The 17,251-nt window shown below is 44.3% G+C and overlaps 1 protein-coding gene across 1 annotated transcript; it reads right to left on the reverse strand.

The window, feature by feature from the left end:
* Positions 1–11,629: 11,629 nt before the first annotated feature.
* LOC109891581 (methyltransferase-like protein 7A) lies at positions 11,630–13,521 on the reverse strand. The gene is made up of 2 exons (XM_020484120.2): positions 13,062–13,521; positions 11,630–12,486 (listed from the first exon to the last, which is right to left on the reverse strand). Exons 1-2 carry the CDS (start codon positions 13,491–13,493, stop codon positions 12,250–12,252), a joined length of 669 nt encoding a protein of 222 aa, XP_020339709.2. The 5' UTR covers positions 13,494–13,521; the 3' UTR covers positions 11,630–12,249.
* Between the last annotated feature and the right edge of the window lie 3,730 nt (positions 13,522–17,251).

The following is a 17,251-nucleotide window of genomic DNA, read 5'->3' on the forward strand; positions in this document are numbered from 1 at the left end:
AAGCCAAGGCTAGCTTTTTCAAGCAGAAATTTGCTTCCTGCAACACTAACTCAAAAAAGTTCTGGGACACTGTAAAGTCCATGGAGAATAAGAACACCTCCTCCCAGCTGCCCACTGCACTGAAGATAGGAAACACTGTCACCACTGATAAATCCACCATAATTGAGAATTTCAATAAGCATTTTTCTACGGCTGGCCATGCTTTCCACCTGGCTACTCCTACCCCGGACAACAGCACTGCACCCCCAACAGCAACTCGCCCAAGCCTTCCCCATTTCTCCTTCTCCCAAATCCATTCAGCTGATGTTCTGAAAGAGCTGCAAAATCTGGACCCCTACAAATCAGCCGGGCTAGACAATCTGGACCCTTTCTTTCTAAAATTATCTGCCGAAATTGTTGCCACCCCTATTACTAGCCTGTTCAACCTCTCTTTCGTGTCGTCTGAGATTCCCAAAGATTGGAAAGCAGCTGCGGTCATCCCCCTCTTCAAAGGGGGGGACACTCTTGACCCAAACTGCTACAGACCTATATCTATCCTACCGTGCCTTTCTAAGGTCTTCGAAAGCCAAGTCAACAAACAGATTACCGACCATTTCGAATCTCACCATACCTTCTCTGCTATGCAATCCGGTTTCAGAGCTGGTCATGGGTGCACCTCAGCCACGCTCAAGGTCCTAAACGATATCTTAACCGCCATCGATAAGAAACATTACTGTGCAGCCGTATTCATTGATCTGGCCAAGGCTTTCGACTCTGTCAATCACCATATCCTCATCGGCAGACTCGACAGCCTTGGTTTCTCAAATGATTGCCTCGCCTGGTTCACCAACTACTTCTCTGATAGAGTTCAGTGTGTCAAATCGGAGGGTCTGCTGTCCGGACCTCTGGCAGTCTCTATGGGGGTGCCACAGGGTTCAATTCTTGGACCGACTCTCTTCTCTGTATACATCAATGAGGTCGCTCTTGCTGCTGGTGAGTCCCTGATCCACCTCTACGCAGACGACACCATTCTGTATACTTCCGGCCCTTCTTTGGACACTGTGTTAACAACCCTCCAGGCAAGCTTCAATGCCATACAACTCTCCTTCCGTGGCCTCCAATTGCTCTTAAATACAAGTAAAACTAAATGCAAGCTCTTCAACCGATCGCTACCTGCACCTACCCGCCTGTCCAACATCACTACTCTGGACGGCTCTGACTTAGAATACGTGGACAACTACAAATACTTAGGTGTCTGGTTAGACTGTAAACTCTCCTTCCAGACCCATATCAAACATCTCCAATCCAAAGTTAAATCTAGAATTGGCTTCCTATTTCGCAACAAAGCATCCTTCACTCATGCTGCCAAACATACCCTTGTAAAACTGACCATCCTACCAATCCTCGACTTTGGCGATGTCATTTACAAAATAGCCTCCAATACCCTACTCAACAAATTGGATGCAGTCTATCACAGTGCAATCCGTTTTATCACCAAAGCCCCATATACTACCCACCATTGCGACCTGTACGCTCTCGTTGGCTGGCCCTCGCTTCATACTCGTCGCCAAACCCACTGGCTCCATGTCATCTACAAGACCCTGCTAGGTAAAGTCCCCCCTTATCTCAGCTCGCTGGTCACCATAGCATCTCCCACCTGTAGCACACGCTCCAGCAGGTATATCTCTCTAGTCACCCCCAAAACCAATTCTTTCTTTGGCCGCCTCTCCTTCCAGTTCTCTGCTGCCAATGACTGGAACGAACTACAAAAATCTCTGAAACTGGAAACACTTATCTCCCTCACTAGCTTTAAGCACCAACTGTCAGAGCAGCTCACAGATTACTGCACCTGTACATAGCCCACCTATAATTTAGCCCAAACAACTACCTCTTTCCCAACTGTATTTAATTTTAATTAATTTATTTATTTTGCTCCTTTGCACCCCATTATTTTTTTATTTCTACTTTGCACATTCTTCCATTGCAAAACTACCATTCCAGTATTTTACTTGCTATATTGTATTTACTTTGCCATCATGGCCTTTTTTGCCTTTACCTCCCTTCTCACCTCATTTGCTCACATTGTATATAGACTTGTTTATACTGCATTATTGACTGTATGTTTGTTTTTACTCCATGTGTAACTCTGTGTCGTTTTATCTGTCGAACTGCTTTGCTTTATCTTGGCCAGGTCGCAATTGTAAATGAGAACTTGTTCTCAACTTGCCTACCTGGTTAAATAAAGGTAAAATAAATAAATAAATAAATTTGGGCATAAGGCATTTCCACCACAATTCATTTTACTGACAAAAAGATCCTACCATGTGTAACGAAACAAATTCTCTGTTTGCATTTATAAAATTATACCGAAGCTTCCATCACAGCTGTTATGATTTTTTAAAAATATGTTTTGCCTTTACTCGTGTAAAAACTTCAGATGGAAACGTGGCACGGTTCTGTGACTAGTCATACCTATCAAATACAAATATGACAGCTGAAACAAGAAGTTTCGGTACAATTGTATAAATGCTGACAGATCATTTATTCGACATGGTGGGACCTTTTTGTGTCAGTAAAATTAATTATGCAAGAAACCTAGTGTTGAATAAAAATGTAGTGCTTGAAGTTTTCCATCATCAATTTAGGCAAATTGTGCTTTAATAAATTGGTGACAGCTATACAAGCCCTCCCACCTACAGTGCCTTCAGAAAGTATTCATACCCCTTGACTTTTCCCACATTTTGTTGTGTTACAGCCTGAATTCAAAAATGGATCAAATAGATTCCCCCCCTCACCCATCTATCAGTTGAGGATGCCTGGTCATTCTTTAAAAGTAACTTCCTCACCATTTTGGATAAGCATGCTCCGTTCAAAAAATGCAGAACTAAGAACAGATACAGCCCTTGGTTCACTCCAGACCTGACTGCCCTCGACCAGCACAAAAACATCCTGTGGCGGACTGCAATAGCATCGAATAGTCCGCGTGATATGCAACTGTTCAGGGAAGTCAGGAACCAATACACGCAGTCAGTCAGGAAAGCTAAGGCCAGCTTCTTCAGGCAGAAGTTTGCATCCTGTAGCTCCAACTCCAAAGTTCTGGGACACTGTGAAGTCCATGAAGAACAAGAGCACCTCCTCCCAGCTGCCCACTGCACTGAGGCTAGGTAACACGGTCACCACCGATAAATCCATGATTATCGAAAACTTCAATAAGCATTTCTCAACGGCTGGCCATGCCTTCCGCCTGGCTACTCCAACCTCGGCCAACAGCTCCGCCCCCCCCCCGCAGCTCCTCGCCCAAGCCTCTCCAGGTTCTCCTTTACCCAAATCCAGATAGCAGATCTTCTGAAAGAGCTGCAAAACCTGGACCCGTACAAATCAGCTGGGCTTGACAATCTGGACCCTCTATTTCTGAAACTATCCCGCGCCATTGTCGCAACCCCTATTACCAGCCTGTTCAACCTCTCTTTCATATCGTCTGAGATCCCCAAGGACTGGAAAGCTGCCGCAGTCATCCCCCTCTTCAAAGGGGGAGACACCCTGGACCCAAACTGTTACAGACCTATATCCATCCTGCCCTGCCTATCTAAGGTCTTCGAAAGCCAAGTCAACAAACAGGTCACTGACCATCTCTAATTCCCACCGTACTTTCTCCGCTGTTCAATCTGGTTTCCGAGCCGGTCACGGGTGCACCTCAGCCACACTCAAGGTACTCAACGATATCATAACCGCCATCGATAAAAGACAGTACTGTGCAGCCATCTTCATCGACCTTGCCAAGGCTTTCGACTCTGTCAATCACCGTATTCTTATCGGCAGACTCAGTACCCTCGGTTTTTCGGATGACTGCCTTGCCTGGTTCACCAATTACTTTGCAGACAGAGTTCAGTGTCAAATCGGAGGGCATGATGTCCGGTCCTCTGGCAGTCTCTATGGGGGTGCCACAGGGTTCAGTTCTCGGGCCGACTCTTTTCTCTGTATATATCAATGATGTTGCTCTTGCTGCGGGCGATTCCCTGATCCACCTCTACGCAGACGACACCATTCTATATACTTTCGGCCCGTCATTGGACACTGTGCTATCTAACCTCCAAACGAGCTTCAATGCCATACAACACTCCTTCCGTGGCCTCCAACTGCTCTTAAACGCTAGTAAAACCAAATGCATGCTTTTCAACCGATCGCTGCCTGCACCTGCATGCCCGACTAGCATCACCACCCTGGATGGTTCCGACCTTGAATATGTGGACATCTATAAGTACCTAGGTGTCTGGCTAGACTGCAAACTCTCCTTCCAGACTCATATCAAACATTTCCAATCGAAAATCAAATCAAGAGTCGGCTTTCTATTCCGCAACAAAGCCTCCTTCACTCACGCCGCCAAGCTTACCCTAGTAAAACTGACTATCCTACCGATCCTCGACTTCGGCGATGGCTTCCAACACTCTACTCAGCAAACTGGATGCAGTCTATCACAGTGCCATCCGTTTTGTCACTAAAGCACCTTATACCACCCACCACTGCGACTTGTATGCTCTAGTCGGCTGGCCCTCGCTACATATTCGTCACCAGACCCAAGTCCATTTATTATCCAATAAATGTTGTTCCACTTCATGATTGTGTCCCACTTGTTGTTGATTCTTCACAAAAAAATACAGTTTTATATCTTTATGTTTGAAGCCTGAAATGTGGCAAAAGGTCGCAAAGTTCAAGGGGGCCGAATACTTTCACAAGGCACTGTATATACGTATGCATATGAGATGAATAATGTAGGGTATGTAACATCATATTAGGTAGCATTGTTTAAAATGGCTAGTGATATATTTTACATAATTTCCCATCAATTCCCATTATTAAAGTGGCTGGAGTTGAGTCAGTGTCAGTGTGTTGGCAGCAGCCACTCATTGTTAGTGGTGGCTGTTTAACAGTCTGATGGCCTTGAGATAGAAGCTGTTTTTCAGTCTCTCGGTCCCAGCTTTGATGCACCTGTACTGACCTCGCCTTCTGGATGATAGCGGGGTGAACAGGCAGTGGCTCGGGTGGTTGTTGTCCTTGATGATCTTTATGGCCTTCCTGTAACATCGGGTGGTGTAGGTGTCCTGGAGGGCAGGTAGTTTGCCCCCGGTGATGCGTTGTGCAGACCTCACTACCCTCTGGAGAGCCTTACGGTTGTGGGAGGAGCAGTTGCCGTACCAGGCGTTGATGCAGCCCGCCAGGATGCTCTCGATTGTGCATCTGTAGAAGTTTGTGAGTGCTTTTGGTGACAAGCCAAATTTCTTCAGCCTCCTGAGGTTGAAGAGGCGCTGCTGCGCCTTCTTCACGATGCTGTCTGTGTGAGTGGACCAATTCAGTTTGTCTGTGATGTGTATGCCGAGGAACTTAAAACTTGCTACCCTCTCCACTACTGTTCCATCGATGTGGATAGGGGGGTGTTCCCTCTGCTGTTTCCTGAAGTCCACAATCATCTCCTTAGTTTTGTTGACGTAAAGTGTGAGGTTATTTTCCTGACACCACACTCCGAGGGCCCTCACCTCCTCCCAGTAGGCCGTCTCGTCGTTGTTGGTAATCAAGCCTACCACTGTTGTGTCGTCCGCAAACTTGATGATTGAGTTGGAGGCGTGCGTGGCCACGCAGTCGTGGGTGAACAGGAGTACAGGAGAGGGCTCAGAACGCACCCTTGTGGGGCCCCAGTGTTGAGGATCAGTGGGGTGGAGATGTTGTTGCCTACCCTCACCACCTGGGGGCGGCCCGTCAGGAAGTCCAGTACCCAGTTGCACAGGGCGGGGTCGAGACCCAGGGTCTCGAGCTTGATGATCAGCTTGGAGGGTACTATGGTGTTGAATGCCGAGCTGTAGTCGATGAACAGCATTCTCACATAGGTATTCCTCTTGTCCAGATGGGTTAGGGCAGTGTGCAGTGTGGTTGAGATTGCATCGTCTGTGGACCTATTTGGGCGGTAAGCAAATTGGAGTGGGTCTAGGGTGTCAGGTAGGGTGGAGGTGATATGGTCCTTGACTAGTCTCTCAAAGCACTTCATGATGACGGAAGTGAGTGCTACGGGGCGGTAGTAGAAGCACCTTTGGCAGCGATTACAGCCCTGAGTCTTTCTGGGTATGTCTCCAAGAGCTTTCCACACCTGGAATGTGCCACATTTGCCCATTATTAAATTCTTGTCTTGTCAAATTGGTTGTTGATCATTGCTAGACAACAATTTTCAGGTCTTGCCAGTAGCAAGTCACCCACCCCCCCAAAAAAATATATAATATATGTAGATGCGTGGAAGCAAAGCCACTACACATCACTAAACAATACATGAATTGCGCTATAATGGTGACAAACAGTGCCCACAAACTGTTAGGACCTGCATAAAGCTGCACCAACAGCAGAGCTTTCTTATCAACACCATGGAGTGAATCCTTACCGCTGCTACACCTGGCTATCAGTGGAGCCTTGTCTGGCAGCGAAACAGTTAATTCAGCCTCATTTACTACCTTTAAAAAAACATAGCTGATGAGGCTGACTTGCTTCAGTGTGGTTTCTACTGACAATTGAGATGTACAAACTATGGCATTAGGGAACGATGAGCAGATAAGAGAATCTTATCTGTAAATGAGCGAGATAAAACGGACATAGTCAATATAACTATTTGTTCAGCACTTTTGAAATGTACAGCGACAGATTTCAGAACATGGGCCATTCTTACACTATTCTCACTGTACACTAAGTCAGAACCGTAGGATAAATAAAGGGGGCATATATGCAGACAATAAAAGCTCTTACAATATTTGACAAAGACATCTCTAAAACAGGCTACGTGTGCACCACTAAGTTATGAGGGGGAAAGGGACCAAATTATTAGGGTGAGGCACATGGGCTACTAACATCTTACTACACAATATACACTTATATACAGTATAACTATAACTCTTAGCTACAGTATACATATCTCCCTGGCATATTACATCATTTATGCAGTAGCATACAAGACATTTTTGGACTCACCTTGTTGTGCTATGCTCACTTGAACATGAAGATGGCACAGCGGTCCTTCTTGTGAGCAAATTTTGTCATCAAACTTTGTCATAAAAGTCTGTCATTCTCTGGATTTATGGTGCTATCAAGACAACTGAGAACTTGGGGGAAAAAACAAGGTTTAATCATGACGTCAGGGATCTTCAGATCGGAGCTCTAGAAAGAGGCCAGAGTTCCCGACTTTGAATTCCGAGTTGAATGATCGTTCCAAACTTATTTTCCCAGTCTGAGATTTTTTTTCTTCATAGTTCCTAGTTGTCTTGAACTCACTGAAGTCATGCTGGTGTCACGTTCGTTGTATGGAGGAGACCAAGGCGCAGAGTGGTAAGCGTACATACTTATTTTATTAAAGAAAGAACACTGAACAAAATAACAAAACTAACGTGAAGCTATATAAACAAGTGCTGACAGGTAACTACACATAGACAAGAACCCACGAAACCAAAAGGGAAAATGGCCACCTAAATAGGATCCCCAATCAGAGACAACAATAAACAGCTGCCTCTGATTGGGAACCAATTCAGGCCACCATAGACATACAATTACCTAGACTTACAAAACCCTTAGATATACAAAAACCCTAGACAAGATAAAACAATCATACCCACCCTCGTCACACCCTGACCTAACCAAAATAATAACAAAAACAGAGAGAACTAAGGTCAGGGCGTGACAGTACACCCCCCACCCGAAAGGTGCGGACCTGAACTTATAGGGGATGGTCCTGGTGGACATCTACCCTCGGTGGCGGCTCTGGTTCTGGACGCCGCCCCCCCTTATTTACACGGGTCCCTCCGCCTTTGTAGAGCTGAACCGTGGCTCATTACCGGAGGCTCTGGACTGTGGATCATCACCGGAGACCCCGGGCTGGGGACCGTCGCCGGAGGCTCCGGACTGGGGATCGTCGCCGGAGGCTCCGGACTGTGGCTCGTTGCAGGAGGCTCCGGACTGTGGCTCGTCGCCGGAGGCTCTGGACTGTGGCTCGTCGCCGGAGGCTCCGGACTGTGGCCCGTCGCCGGAGGCTCCGGACTGTGGCTCGTCGCCGGAGGCTCCGGACTGTTGCCGGTCGGAGGTTCCGGACTGTGGCCCTTCGTCCGAGGTTCCGGACTGTGGCCCTTCGTCCGAGGTTCCGGACTGTGGCACGTCGTCGGAGGTCCCGGACTGTCGCCCGTCGTCGGAGGCTCCGGACTGTGGCCCGTCGTCGGAGGTTCCGGACTGTGGCCCTTCGTTGGAGGTTCCGGACTGTGGCCCTTCGTTGGAGGTTCCGGACTGTGGCCCGTCGTTGGAGGCCCCGGACTGGGTACTGTCGCCGGAAGCTCCGGACTTGGTACTGTCGCCGGAAGCTCTGGACTGGGTACTGTCGCCGGAAGCTCTGGACTGGGTACTGTCGCCGGAAGCTCTGGACTGGGTACTGTCGCCACTGGATACCTGGTGCGTGGTGCAGGTACTGGTGGTACCGGGCTGGAGACACGCACCTCAGGGCGAGTGCAAGGAGCAGGCACAGCACGTACTGCACTCTGAAGGCGCACTGGAGGCCTGGTGCGTGGTGCCGCACTGGTGGTACCGGGCTGGGGACACGCACCTCAGGCCGAGTGCGGGGAGGAAACACAGGACGTACTGGACTCTGGAGGCGCACTGGAGGCCTGGTGCATGGTGCCGGCACTGGTGGTACCGTGGTGGGGACACGCACCTCAGGGCGAGTGCGGGGAGCAGGCACAGGATACAGTGGGCCGTGGAGCTGGAATAGATCGCTCCGGGCTATGAATGCGAACTGGAGACACCGTGCGCATTTCTGCATAACACGGTGCCTGACCAGTCACACGCTCCCCACGGTAATCACGAGGAGTTGGCTCAGGTCTCCAACCTAACTCAGCCAATCTCCTCGTGTGCCTCCTCCCAAAAAATATTGGGGCTGCCTCTCGGGCTTCTGTGCTAAACGTGTCCCCTCATATCGTCGCCGTTCATCCCGTGCTATCCCCACCTGCCTCCATGGTAGGCGATCCTCTCCTGCCAATATTTCCTCCCAGGATCCTTTAAGTCCAGGATCCTTTACCATCCAGTATTTCATCCCATGTCCATGCTGTCTGCTCCATCAAACGCTGCTCCTCCTTTTCACGCTGCTTGGTCCTTTTATGGTGGGTTCTTCTCTCACGTTCGTTGTATGGAGGAGACCAAGGCGCAGCGTGGTAAGCATACATACTTCTTTAATTAAAGAAAGAACACTGAACAAACTAATAAAATAACAACACTAACGTGAAGCTATATAAAGGAGTGCTGACAGGCAACTACACATAGACAAGAACCCACGAAACCAAAAGGGAAAATGGCAACCTAAATAGGATCCTCAATCAGAGACAACGATAAACAGCTGCCTCTGATTGGGAACCAATTCAGGCCACCATAGACATACAATTACCTAGACTTACAAAACCCCTAGATATACAAAAACCATAGACAAGACAAAACAAGCATACTCACCCTCATCACATCCTGATCTAACCAAAATAATAATGAAAACAGAGATAACTAAGGTCAGGGTGTGACAGCTGGATTGACAGCATGATCAATATATTAAACCTTTTCTGGCCAATGGTGTTGCATGTGAATGTTTATCCTTTTGAGACCCTTAAACCACACACCCTCTCCACGAATAGCAGGCTTGTGATTGCTTTGCAACGCTTGCAGTTAGCCACTGATTCCTTACAAACCACTCGTTGAATTTGAGATTTCCAGCTTGTTGTTTAATGTTTAGGTCCAATGGCCGATGAGCACTGATACGTTTTATCTATCATTGAAAAGGATTTGCCAGTAGATAGTCGACTTGATTCATGATGATGACTGCTTGTCTAGCTAAGATTTTGAAAAAGGGACCGTGTTTGTATGCGGCTTTATTAACTAAATGATATTTATTTTTTTGACATTGTTTGCAAACTGATATGTGTCATATATTAATGCCAAAATAACATCCAAAACAGGCCAAATATATATATATATGTATATATATATATATATATATATATATATATATATATATATATATATATATATATTTAGATAAACAGGTGGGGCTGAATGACGGGTTGCCCCTGGGTCTTGCCATAGAATTAAGTCGATTTAAGTCGAAACCAACTTGGCGACTCAAGAACATTCACTGTCTTCTTGGTAAGCAACTCCAATGTAGATATGGCCTTTTGTTTTAGGTTTTGTCCTGCTTACAGATGAATTCATCTCCCAGTGTCTGGTGGAAAGCAGACTGAACCAGGTTTTCCTTTAGGATTTAGCCTGTGCTTAGCTCCATTCAGTACATTTTTTTTCCTGAAAAACTCCCCAGTCGTTAACAGTTACAAGTATACCCATGACATGATGGAGCCACTACTATGCTTGAAAAAATGGAGAGTGGTACTCAGTAATGTGTTGTAATGGATTTGGCCCTAACATAGCACGTTGTATTGAGGACAAAAAGTAAATTGCTTTGCCACAATTTTGCAGTAATACTTTAGTGCGTTGTTGCAAACAGGATGCATGTTTTGGAATATTTTTTATTCTGCACAGGCTTCCTTCTTGTCACTGTAAATTAGGTTAGTATTGTGTAGTAGCTACAATGTAGTTGACCCATCCTCAGTGTTCTCTTGTAACTTTTGGCCTCATGGTGAAATCCCTGGGCCATTTCCTTCCTCTCCAGCAACTGAGTTAGGAAGGACGCCTGTATTGTTGTAGTGACTGGGTGTATTGATACACGACCAAAAGTGTAATTAATAACTTACCATGCTCAAATGGATAATCAATGTCTGCTTTAAAATTGTTACCCATCTACCACTAGCTTCCTTTCTCTGCAAGGCATTGGAAAACCTTTCTGGTCTTTGCGGTTGAATCTGTGTTTGATATTCACTGCTTGAATGAGGGCGCTTACAGATAATTATATGTGAGATGAGATAGTCATTCAAAAATAATGTCAAACACTATTATTGCACATAGTGAGTCCATACAACTTATGTGACTTAACCACATTTTTACTCCTGAACTTATTTAGGCCCCTTTGCCATAAAGGGGTTGAAAACGTATTGACTCAAGACATTTCAGCATTTCATTTGTAATGAATGTGTAAACATTTTGAAAAACTTTATTCTACTTTGACATTATGGGGTATTGTGTGTAGGTTAGTGAGAGAAAAAATTCTAAATTTAATCCATTTAAAATTAATTCTGTAATGCAACACAATGTGGAAAAGTCAAGGGGTGTGAATACTTTCTAAAGGCAAAGTTTAATGTCTTAGTTAGCCCCCGAAAGACAGCATGGATAGAATGCAATAATTGACACATTTTTCATATTCAACATATCACCACGGTCTGCACCATCGTAAACTTACACCCCTGTAGATCTGAAATAATTGGCTGGTGAAACTTACCAACCAACCAGAAAAGGAAGGCGAAGCAATTCAGGCATTCTTGAAGGTCAGGACAATCCTTGTCCTGCAAAGAAATCTTATTTTTAAAGTAGAATTGTTTTATTTTGCAAGCAGTATGCTTTTAGAATCAAATGTGGAGTGGAGCTCTATAGTTACGCGATGACATCATGTGCCCCCGTACCTTCAAAATTAATCCGCAATCATAATTTATTAGAAAAATAGAGTTTCCATCATCATTTGTTGCAATAAAGTTAGACAAAAGAAAAAGCCACCCCGGGTGAACAGATAAAACATGTTGTCTATCTGCTGTTTCCATGACACATTTCGCAATTATAATTTTTTGCGACATTGATTTTGTCGAATAAGCATGGGGAAATGGAAACCTGCGAAGTGAATGGCTGTATTGGTGGAAATGCTATTATCGACAGAGGCCTCACATTGGAGTGAAGAGCTGTACATAAACAAAGAGTAGAATGGAGCACTATCTTCTACTGGCTATAGAAGACAAGACCTTCCAACAGAGGAGACTGCTAAAAACACTATAAAAAAAACCACAATCAACAGCTAATCTCCACTGGGGACCTCAAGCCACCAAGGTCGAAGTGGGCTGAGTAGAGAGTAGTAGTATACAGTTATAGCTACTCTGTTGTTACTGCAACATAGTCAATTTCATTCATTCCTAAACTGAATGGCAAATAAGGTGTGAATAGCAGGAAGTGACTTTAATTCACAGTTGCTTAATATTGCCCAAATCTTTTTAGAAAAGTTAGTGAAAGTATATAATATGTAGATTAAAAAAAATACAGTTTGACTTTAACAGTTGAATGAAACGTTCACTTGATGGCATATCCAAGAATGTGTGGTTTGATCATGAAAGTGACCCGCGGAGCCTCAATGTGTCGGAGCTGGATCTCTGAGAACCCAGCAGCCTCCAGATCTCTCCACGTTGCCCTGGTAACCATGCAGCCGTCCCCCAGGTAGTACCACATTGGCTGGAGCATGTGTTGGAAGAAGTATATCCAAGAGGAGGGGTCTGACTCTACATGCTCCAGAAAGTACAGAGCACCACCCTGTTGGACAACAAATGTGTAGATTCTATTCTCATTCCCCAAAACTGTCAAATCGATCAAAAGTAGCTGGGTGTCTGATCTAGTGACTGAAAAGGCCATGGGAAACTTGACAAAAATGTACATATCACTATCTATCCCAGTTCCACCCAAGCACCAGATATCAAATATAATGTTTGGTCAAATGTGCTTGGCTTAACCCAAATGTAAGACATAGTGGAAAGGCTACATGTGTAAAAATTTAAATTACATCGACATAATTACATTGCTTGGTTTAGGCAAGGTGTTTATACTGTGTTGGGGGGTTTCACACACCTCTTGTTTACAGACAAGGGATTTGTCACAAGCTTTATGTGTCTAAAAATACCCAAGACTTAACATCGCTATAGGCTTAACTTTTAACACGAGGACAACACGGGGCAAGTTAGAGAACTCTCTCAATTCACTAATGGAGTCTGGAATGTACAGTAGATCTCAGTTATCATTTTGCTAAACAATAACTCTTATTAGGCCTATAGGGCAGGCTACGTCTCCCTAGCTTGACACACATAACCTACTAGCTGAAATAATGAACTCACTTTTCGGAGTATCCGTCTTGCCTCTTCCAGTACCTGTGGCACGTTGTTGACAGAACACAGCACAAGCGTGCAGACAACAACATCCACTGACTCATCTTGCACTGCCATCAGGTCCTCTCCTGAGGCAACCACAAAGCTTTCATAGGTCAGGTGGTTGCTTGCTGTCATACTCATCTGCAGGTACTTCTCAAAGTGAGGGTTGGGGTCTGTGCAAATGACCGTGCAACCGTATGGGTAGTATTTGAAGTTGGCCCCACTACCGCAGCCAATCTCCAGAAGTCGAAGTGTACCATCCGTGTTGCAGAATTTACACAAGTCTCGGAAAAGGTTCCTCTTGTTTTCGTGCATTTTGTCGTTGTAAGAAAAAGTGATATTGTAAGCAAGAAGCGGAAACAAACGCTTGTACATGCCATATAAGCCCAAAAACTCCATTAGTTGGAGAGGTAAGGTTATCGCCAAACAAATTAGCTTGCAGAAGTTCATCAAGAAGTTCCTCATAAGATATGTCATTTTCCCGGTGAAACCTCCCATGTGAATTTAAGCAGCACACTGCAGGCAGGCTAGGTGAGGTAGGATTTAGCCCATAGCAAGGTGATACAGGGATCAGGGAGGGTCAGGAGGAAGGTGCTAATCTGGTAGCTTTTCATCTGGCCTCATGATGGAGTTGTTGCATCACAACCTCTTGCACTTTGGTCTTATCATAGCTTTGTAGAGGTTTGAAAACTGATTTTATTTAGACACTCATTCTATAGCAATCAGTGTAGGTGTGGGTGTATAATGCAAATATTATGAACATGTTTCACAGGGTGTTGTTTTACAGGTTATGTCAATGAACCATAAGCCAAACAACTTTTATTAGGTGAAAAATATTGAAAATAGATGCAAAGATGTGAAAAAATTACATTTGCTTAGTACATTTCATATCCACTGAAAAAAATATAAAACGCAACATGCAACAGTTTCAAAGGTTTGACTGAGTTACAGTTCATAAGGAAATTAAAATACACTTAACAAAAATATAAAATGCAGTTGTGTTCGCTGTCCATAGCTTATGCCTGCCAATACCACAACCAAAATTCCACCATGGGTCACATTGACATCAGCAAACCGCTCGCCCACACGATGCCATACACAGTCTGCCTGGTAGCTGAAACAAGGATTCATCCGTGAAGAGCACACTTCTCCAGCGTGCCAGTGACCATCGAAGGTGAGCGTTTTACCCACTGCAGTCGGTTACGTTACCAAACTGCAGTCAGGTCAAGACCCCCGGTGAGGATGACGAGCTTCCCCGAGATGGTTTCTGACAGTTTTCGCAGAAAAAAGTTGGTTGTGTAAACCCACAGTTTCATCAGCTGTCCGGGTGGCTGGTCTCAGATGATCCTGCAGGTGAAAAAGCCAGATGTGGAGGACCTGGACTGGTGTGGTTACACACGGTCTGCGGGTTTGAGGCCAGTTGGCCATACTGCCAAATTCTTTAAAACAATGTTCGAGGTGGCTTATGGTAGAGAAAATAACAAATTATCTGGTAACAGCCCTGGTGGACATTCCTTCAGTCAGCATGCATATTGCACACTCCCTCAAAACTTGAAACATCTGTGTCATTGTGTTGTGACACAAAACTGCACATTTTAGATTGGCCTTTTATATTGCCCCCAGCACAAGGTGCACCTGTGTAACGATCGTGCTGCTTAATCCATTTCTTGACATGCCACACCTGTCAGGTGGATGGATTATCTCGGCAAATGAAGAATGCTCACATAATTCCAGCTCATGAAACATGGAACTGTCACGCCCTGACCTTAGAGAACCTTTTTATTCTCTATTTGGTTAGATCAGGTTGTGACTAGGGTGGGCAATCTATGTTGTATTTTCTATGTTGGCCTGGTATGGTTCCCAATCAGAGGCAGCTGTCTATCATTGTCTCTGATTGGGGATCATACTTAGGCAGCCTTTTCCCACCTTAGTTTGTGGGATCTTGATTTTGTATAGTTGCTGTGTAGCCTGCAGAACTTTACGTTTGTATTTTGTTGTTTTTCGGTGTCCATTTTAAATAAAAGTAAGATGTTCGCCTACCACGCTGCACCTTGGTCTCCTCGTTCAAACGACGAGCGTAACAGGAACCAACACTTTACATGTTGCGTTTATATTTTTGTTCAGTATATGTATGTCATTGCTATTTTTTAAGCCAGTTTAATTACATTTTATGCACAAGTAAGTAACTAAAGCAATGCCCAAGAAATTCACAATGAATACATAGGCGTTGACAAAAATGTTCAAACAATTGCTGGGACAGGCCATTACTTGACAGCATGGCCCATAATATGTGGTTTGATCATGAAGTTGAGTGGTGCCTCAGTTGTAGCTCAGAGAACCCAGTAGCCTCCAGATCTTTCCATGTCGCCCTGACTACCTCACATCCATCCAGAAAGTCCATCTCTAAGAGACAGAACGCGTCTCCTTCCTGAGCGGTATGATGACTGCGTGGTCCCATGGTGTTTATACTTGCATACTATTATTTGTACAGATGAACGTGGTACCTTCAGGCATTTGGAAATTGCTCCCAAGGATGAACCAGACTTGTGGAGGTCTACAATTTTTTTCTGAGGTCTTGGCTGATTTCCACCTGATGTCAAGCAAAGAGGCACTGAGTTTTAAGGTAGGCCTTGAAATGCATCCACAGGTACACCTCCAATTGACTCAAACGATGTCAATTAACATATCAGAAGCTTCTAAAGTCATGACATAATTTTCTGAAATGTTCCAAGCTGTTTAAAGGCACAGTCAACTTACTGTATGTAAACATCTGACCCACTGGAATTGTGATACAATGAATAATAAGTGAAATAATCTCTCTGTAAACAATTGTTGGAAAAATGACTTGTGTCATGCACAAAGTAGATGTCCTAACCGACTTGCCAAAACTATAGTTTGTTAACAAGAAATTTGTGGAGTGGTTGAAAAATTAGTTTTAATGACTCCTACCTAAGTGTATGTAAACTTCTGACTTCAACTGTATATCCAAGAGGAGGGGTCCGCCACTACATGCTCCAAGAAGCACCGAGCACCACCCTGTTGGACATTGACAACCGTAAACGTTACTAGTAATAAGTCACTTTTTCCAAACCTCCAGCAAGCAGAACACAGAAAAATGGCACTTTTAAGTAGAAACATAAAGTCTTCTAAATGTTGCCACAGCCACTTGGGCATTTGTGTTTAGTGGTACAAGTACCCTGCACAGTGGTGTGTTCGTTGCCCAGTATCTCGTGAAGTTTCTGACGATTCAATCAGCTAAATTGACTTACAGTAGTTACAGTGCATGTAGTCAGCAGGGTTTCCCAAACGTTGCCATCGGAACCAAAGGGGTCACATTTTGGCTTTTGCCCTAGCACGACACAGCTGATTCAAATAATAAACTAATCATCAAGCTTTGATCATTTGAATCCGCGGTGTAGTATTAGTGCAAAAACAAAAACATGCACCCTTTTTGGTCCCGAGGACAAACGTTTGGTAAAAGCTGATTGGAGATTGTAGTGAAACATAACATTGAAGACTGCTATAGCTCATTGCAGCTTCCCATATTACATGTACATTTTAGTCATTTAGCAGATGCTTTTATCCATAGCGACTTACAGTGCATTAATTTTAAACAGTGCATTCAGTTCAAACAATAACAATGCACACACCCCACCACTGTTTTGGTAAAGAGATGAGGGATGGCAAAATGTAACCCCTCTCAAATTTATAGACAGAGCTATGGATGCAAGGACTGACCATCCATTATGTACATTTTTTAGTTTTAAACTATATTGAGGCGATACAGTGTTTGTTTACAATTACATGGAGTAAAATTACAATGGAGTAAAATTAGCTTATATTTTGGTTTCTGATGGGGTACTACAGTTGAACTAAACTGATTAGGCATTTATATTCTTCAAGAATCAAATTTAAGTCAAAACATTAAATGTAGCAAACAACCATAGATGCACATAAAACGTGTCCTCAGTAAAGCAGCCATTAGCAAAACCTATAGGCTACTATTATTCATTTATTAAAACCACAACATGACATAGGTTTCAGAACTTTCTGTGAGATGGACAACATTTACAATGTTGCAAATTGAAAGCGAGTGTTTCCATTTTGGCTCCTAAAATACATCATTTTAATAAAACTTGCCATGATTCGTGGGAAAG

Source organism: Oncorhynchus kisutch, linkage group LG5 (assembly GCF_002021735.2).
Source record: "Oncorhynchus kisutch isolate 150728-3 linkage group LG5, Okis_V2, whole genome shotgun sequence".
Classification (NCBI taxonomy): Eukaryota; Metazoa; Chordata; class Actinopteri; order Salmoniformes; family Salmonidae; genus Oncorhynchus; species Oncorhynchus kisutch.